Source organism: Merops nubicus, unplaced genomic scaffold, assembly GCF_000691845.1.
Source record: "Merops nubicus isolate BGI_N331 unplaced genomic scaffold, ASM69184v1 scaffold41461, whole genome shotgun sequence".
Lineage (NCBI taxonomy): Eukaryota > Metazoa > Chordata > Aves > Coraciiformes > Meropidae > Merops > Merops nubicus.
The window spans coordinates 1-6,417 of record NW_008588424.1 but is presented as its reverse complement, the minus strand read 5'-3'; the positions used below and the strand labels follow the sequence as shown (position 1 = coordinate 6,417).

At 49.6% G+C, this 6,417-nt stretch overlaps 1 protein-coding gene across 1 annotated transcript; it reads right to left on the bottom strand.

Annotated features, from left to right (window-relative positions):
- Window positions 1-5,294: 5,294 nt before the first annotated feature.
- TMEM74 (transmembrane protein 74) lies at window positions 5,295-6,373 on the bottom strand (the record flags this gene model as incomplete). The annotated part of the gene is made up of 2 exons (XM_008949248.1): window positions 5,295-6,053; window positions 6,269-6,373. Coding segments are annotated over 2 exons (624 nt in total), but the record flags the coding sequence as incomplete, so codon positions are not given.
- Between the last annotated feature and the right edge of the window lie 44 nt (window positions 6,374-6,417).

Genomic DNA, 6,417 nt, shown 5'->3' with positions numbered 1-6,417 from the left:
TAACACTCCATGTTTAGAGTTACTGACAGGGATTAGGATGCAGACCAAGGCCACTGCTAAGCTTGTATCCCACACAGAGGGGGGCAGGGAGGACCCCACACCTGCAGGGAGGAGCAGACAGAATAACTGCCCCCAAGATTCACCAGTGGGGTATTCCATCCCACAGCCATCATATCCAGTAAAAGCTGAAGGATCAGGAGGGGCAAGCCCTTCGGTTGCCCCTTCCGCTCTCTCTCCTGTCTTCTTCTTCCTCACTTCGGCTGCTCCTGCCGTGGCCACCATCTGAGGAGGACTCCATCCATCCTGCCTTTGATCCCAAGTCCTGTGTTCCTGAACTGACCTCCAGAATCCAGATCCTGGACCCAGTCTCCATCTGTGGATGTGTCCCTGAGCTGGGGGCGGGGAGGAGATGATGGTGACGTACTGCCATCAGGGGGAAGTTGGGGTCCATACTGATCCTGTATATATTTGTACATATTCTATTTTATTATCATTATCACTATTATTATTAGTGGTAGTACTAAAGCTGTTTTCCTTTTCTTTTTAATCAGTACGTCTCTCTCCCTTATTTCTCTTTCCCTTTCAAGACTGGGGGGAAGGAGTCAATACAGAGAGTCTGTTACAGTTCTAGGAGTGGCCCTGACCTCAAACCGTGGCAATGCCATACCTTCATGTAGCACATAGGAGGGAGTAGAGGTTGTCAAATGGATTAGTATCTTAACTGATATGCACTGGGGACTGGGGAGAAACAAAAATCTCAAGCCCGGAGCAAACCATGAGGTCCTGCTCTGCTGCTGGTGCTGGTCACTGCTAACCCCACACCAGCACCCTGCCATTGCTGCCCTGCTCTGCCACAGCCATGGCATGCTGGTGTCCCTTCTGGAAGGGGAGGTGAAGCCACCACTGAGGCAGCCATGCCTGGCCCACAGCCCTCCAGGAGCACCATTCCTGACTCTCCCTGCACCACCCATCATCGTCAGTGCTTTCTGGGGCCCCTGCGCCCACCCATCGTCACAGCAGCCAGTGCTGGGCCAGGGACCAGCTGCTGTCCTGCCCTGGCCATGGCCAAGCCAAGATGGGGTGAGGACGTGGTACTGAGGTGGTGATAGATGTGGTGATGGTGGACAGGGGCTGGATACCCACTTTCTGTGACAACACCTGCTCGTCTGCCTACTCATGCAGCCCTGGCTGCTCCCACCCTCCGTTTTATTTTTTTGGGTTCTGTGGAGTTAGGTGGGACACTGGTGCAGAAGGGGTTTGAAGGCACGGCTGCTGGGTGACCGTGGGCACTGGGTGCACTGGCGCAGCTGGATCTGGAGCCACCTCTGGCCAGGCCAGGTGGCCCTGCTGCCCGTGGGGGCCCTGCTATGGCTCCCAGCAGCCAGGGACGAGGGGCTGCACCCGCGGCTGCAACCAGCCCTTCAGCAAGGAGCAAGGATGGCCGTGATGACAGCGCTTGGCTTCACAGACTTTTATTTTTCAATCTGTACAGAACGTTGTTGCTATTATAATAAGGCATCAAACAGACTATTGAAAAGCTCGCGATGGACTGTGGCATTTTGCCCCGCTGTGGGTCAAAAAGGAGTTTCACAAGACAAAATCAGTTGCTTTCCCAGTTGGTACTTTATGTTCATTACAGACAGGTTTCTAAAAGCAATTACAAAGATTAAAAACTGTAAACATATCAAAACCAGCAACAACCCAGCGTGGCTTCCTAAGAGAAATGCCTGGTGATGGGTCTCCCTTCTGGTGACAGTCCCCAGCAGGAGCCAGGCAGCTCCCAAAGGCCAGCCTCGACCACGAGCATCTAGCGAGGAAAAGAAACCGATTAAACGGGTGACCGGGGGGGTGTCTGATCGGCGGAGGCCGGCACCTCGGGCCTCACTGCTGGCCTCCACGTCCCCTCCAGTGGGAAGGCAGAGGCCAGGATGGGGCCTGGCCCGTGGACACATCATGAGGTAGAAAATGGGAAAATGTCACGTTTCGCTGTTAGGGTCGGTCAGAAATAAACTGGCCAATGGCGCATATCCTGACACGCCTCTGGGGTAACCGAGGGAGCACCTCAGATCCACCTGGTACGCCCCAAAATTTAGTTCCCCAAAGAAGAAAGCTCTCCAAAGATCCATTGCACAACTCTAGCCCAGGCAATGAGAAAAACACCCATAGTTTTTCTCACACTTGTACCATTAAAGCGTTTAAATTTTGGGCAGGGGAAATGGAATTGCGAAGGTGCATGAGAGGGAGATCAATTTCCCGTGGCCTCAGCCTTTGGTACCACCTTGCATGAGGTGAAGGGCGCAAAGCCTCGTTCACCAGGCAGTGGGCTAGGACATTCATCTGCCACTGCTGGCCACCAGACAGCAACCGCTTTGGTCTCTGTCGCACCACGCAGCACGAGAACCTGAGAGTCCAGGGGTTTTCTATCGCACCACCAACCCACAAAGTCTTGAGATTTTTAATCACAAGGTATCATGTTGGGTAGTCGGAGAAACGTCCTTAAGAGTCTTTATCTGCTGAACTGAAGGCCTGCCTTCTCCTCTTTCATAGCGTACACTAACACCAAAATAAACTGTGCTAGTCCTGTTACTTAAATTTTTTACTCTTCACACTTCTGCAGTGAATAGTTAGATTATTAGGTTGACTTAGGTTTCCTTAAAATGCTCAGGGAAAATTCGAGGGTTCATTTAAGTATTGCAGGCTCATGATCTGTGACAGGCATTTTACAAAGTGTCAGAAAACTTCTCACTTGATAATATCATACTGACAGTCAGAGGAATGTTCCCTTTTCTAGGGCTAGTAATCAGCATTAAGGCATGCCATGGTTCCTACAAGAAATCTGTGATCCTTATAGCTTTAGCTGTCATCTTTCTGCAATAATGGAATGTACTCCAATTTTATGCATATGTATCATTAAAAAATAAAAATAGTGGCTCTCAAAACCATCAGCCTCAGTTTTAGTGCTTTTGTCACAGAGGTGACCACAGCGATTCCTGTTAGGGGCCCAGCCTGGTGAAAGAGTTTTCATCCTGTGATGTCAATCCCCTACCTTGCACCATCTTGCTGTCCCTGGCTGAGCACCATCTGCCCTCTCACTTGGCATGGCTTTCCCTGTACCTCCGGAGGCCACCAGCACCTTCCTGTCCTTGAGGCATGGTGAGAGGCCACACTATCCCCACCACCCCACTCCGAGCCACGTGTCAGACCCTGCAGGAAGTGTTCACATACCCTCCAGCGGGCAAAGGCCAGCTAGGGGGGAGCCCTGCTTCTCTGTGTCCTGCTTCTTGGGCTACTTCCTTCCTCACGCTCACTGATCACAACAGGCTGAAAGCTTCCCCTTATATCTGGAAGCTATCTCACTTATTTACCCTAGGAATTCAATCTTCAATCCCTGATGACTTATCCAGGGGGATGTAAGCTCTCCAAAGACAACTGTGGAGATGCTGGCCACCACTGAGTTCCTGCCTGCAAATATGTTCCGTATTATAACATAAAATGGCAAAATCATCTACTAGACAGCAGTGCCACCTAATAAGGCTGCTCATTTAATTACCAAATAACACTGAACTAAATGGCAGTTAGATAACATTTGAAGCAGGATCTCTTTTGCATGGCCAACGTTAAAGCCTGGGGACCACACCATGCTATTTACAGTGACCAAAGGCAGGAACCTGGACCGGCACAGCTCCCTGGGCACCCCCTCGGCTGAAGGCACCCACACCAGCATCTGCGGCTGGCAAGCTGGAGGGGCAAACTAGGTGAGTGCCAGACTCAGGTCTCTCTGTATGTGCCTTCCTGACACGAACAGCCAGAGAAGAGGGAATGATGAACTGGGTGCCAAAAAAGCATTCGGTCTCTGTGTGACCACCCCATTTTTCCACCTGCCACTTGTTATTCTGAACCTTGTGCTGCCACTTACTCCTGAGTAAAGGGGGCATAAATGAGATCTCCTGCCCCCTTCCCAAGAGAAATCTTCTCAGGTATGTCACAGTGAGAAATAACGTATCATTTAAAAAATATTTCGTACTCCTGATATTTGAGACCTAACTCATGATTGATAAGGCTGTGACAGTGAATCACATGTTTCTGCTAGGGCTCTGCAGTCAGGGACTGTACAGACAGAGCTCTTCACTCATGTTTGGCTTTGGCAGGGACACAATAACATACATATATATGTTAACAGGATATATATATATATTAAGCACGGCCCAGTAAGAACTGACAGCGGTGCATACAACGATCTTTGTTAGTTTTCTCAGCCCTGCAAGAACACCACTTCAACATTCCACAGAAACTGGCTGATAATAAAGTAAATAGCATCAGTGGTACGGTTTTGGTTCCTGTGCCACAGAAACACATGTACCCCTACATTAAGTGAGTCCCATGTCAGCCAGTAAACTGCCTAATATCTAACCTCTGTATTTCCCAGCAAGTTATTTTTTACAAATAAATTGGTTTTTATTGAGTGAGCCCCAGAAAGCTCCTTTGTGACCTCTCCTTGCTGGTTATGAGAAGAGTGACACCCCAGTGGCATGAATCCCATTTCAAAAGGACTAGTTAGGTGCAGACAGACCCAGTAAAAGCAAAGCCCTTCAGGTGAGCTTGAATTTCTTCTGGCATCTGTACTGAGGGAGAAGTGTTCTGTCTCAGCACCCCCACGCTTTTTCACTCTGGGTCTTTTGAGACTTGGAACAAGAGGTCAGTTAATTCAAGTTATGGCAGTTTTCATGCAAAGACATCTATCCACCAGGAAATAAACTTCTTTTATATGGGTCACTATAGCTATCAGAAGTTAACGACTATCAATCATTGCTAATCTGAACTGAAACAGAGCCACTGACCTCAAACTGAAAGAGCCTTTTGTCTCCTACCAATACCACGAGCCATATGGTTCCCTGCTCTTTGCTTCTTATTTTATATTTTAAATAATCATCACTAATTGTATGATCGTTTGAAAACAGGGGAGGTTTGTGGCAAGCCATGAGCAAGTGGTGTTCTTTCTTCCCTTAGAAAGTGGTGTTCTTTCTCTCACTCAATAGAAGGGAAGTGATCAGTTTAAAATTAAAGGATAAAAAAGCATCTTTTAAATTAAATATTAGCCCTGCTATTTGATTATTAGTCCTGCTTCTTAACAGTCTACCAAACAGACTGTTAACAATCCTGCAGATTGCAATAATTAACAGCTTCCAAAGTGTCAAGGTCGTTCCTGTTCTATATGGGAGTAATAAGAAAATTACGTAGGCAAGACACCAATGGAATGTTTCATATTAGGATAAACAAGTATCTGAAGAACCTGCTTATCACAAATCTCTTTTTATTCAGTGGTTTCCATTATTTTATATCAGCTGCATTTTCTCTGGCACGTCTTCCCTTTACAACAAGTGCTCATACACTGCAAACATTTAACTATAGAGCTTAATAAAAAACCATTCTTGTCAGACAAATAAACTGCATCACCAGCTATCTTTAGTCGCATCTGTTCTCTTTAATGAAACATATTTTCCTGTAGCAAGGCAGCCTTAAAAGTCATGACCACACTAATTATCTATGGCAAGCACATCTTCCTCAACTAGCGACAGCTCGAGCACATTATCATTTGCACCAGACTTCACTCTGAAATTGAAAGACCCATAGAGCTTCGCAGACTCCTTGGAGGAGGCAAACCTGCTCCTCCGGTACAGCTCCCCTTTCCACATGGACATCATCAGCAGGCTGGAGAGCACCACACCCCCCAGGGTTAAGAGGCACAGCCCGGCGATAACGCAGCGGTCCAGGTGAGCCCCAATCCTCGCGCTCTCGTTCTCCAGCCTCTCCATCTCCCGGGCAGCCACCGTGTTGGGATCCACCGTCACGTCTCTGGGTACCACATAGGAAATGATCACCAGCAAAATGCCACTGACCAGGAACAAAATGGCACTGATGAACCCGTAGTCCACGGACTTCCCGGCCGCCGCCTCTGAGGCAGCATCGTCCTCCTCGGAGACCAGGGAAGGAGAGTCGTGCACCCACTCGGGCGGCAGCTCCCAGCCACCGTGTTGGGATCCACCGTCACGTCTCTGGGTACCACATAGGAAATGATCACCAGCAAAATGCCACTGACCAGGAACAAAATGGCACTGATGAACCCGTAGTCCACGGACTTCCCGGCCGCCGCCTCTGAGGCAGCATCGTCCTCCTCGGAGACCAGGGAAGGAGAGTCGTGCACCCACTCGGGCGGCAGCTCCCTGCAGGAGCGCGGCTGCGGAGGGGCATCGGGGCAGCGCCCGCCGGCAGGGCTGGGGGCACCGCTCCCATGCTCCAGGTTCACGTTTTCATCCACGCAGGTGAACGACGTCTCGAGTTCCTGGGCACAGCAGCAGGCTTTCCTCCCTCCGGCCTCTCCCCCGGGCCAGCGCTCGGGGGGGTGGCAGGGCTGGGAGG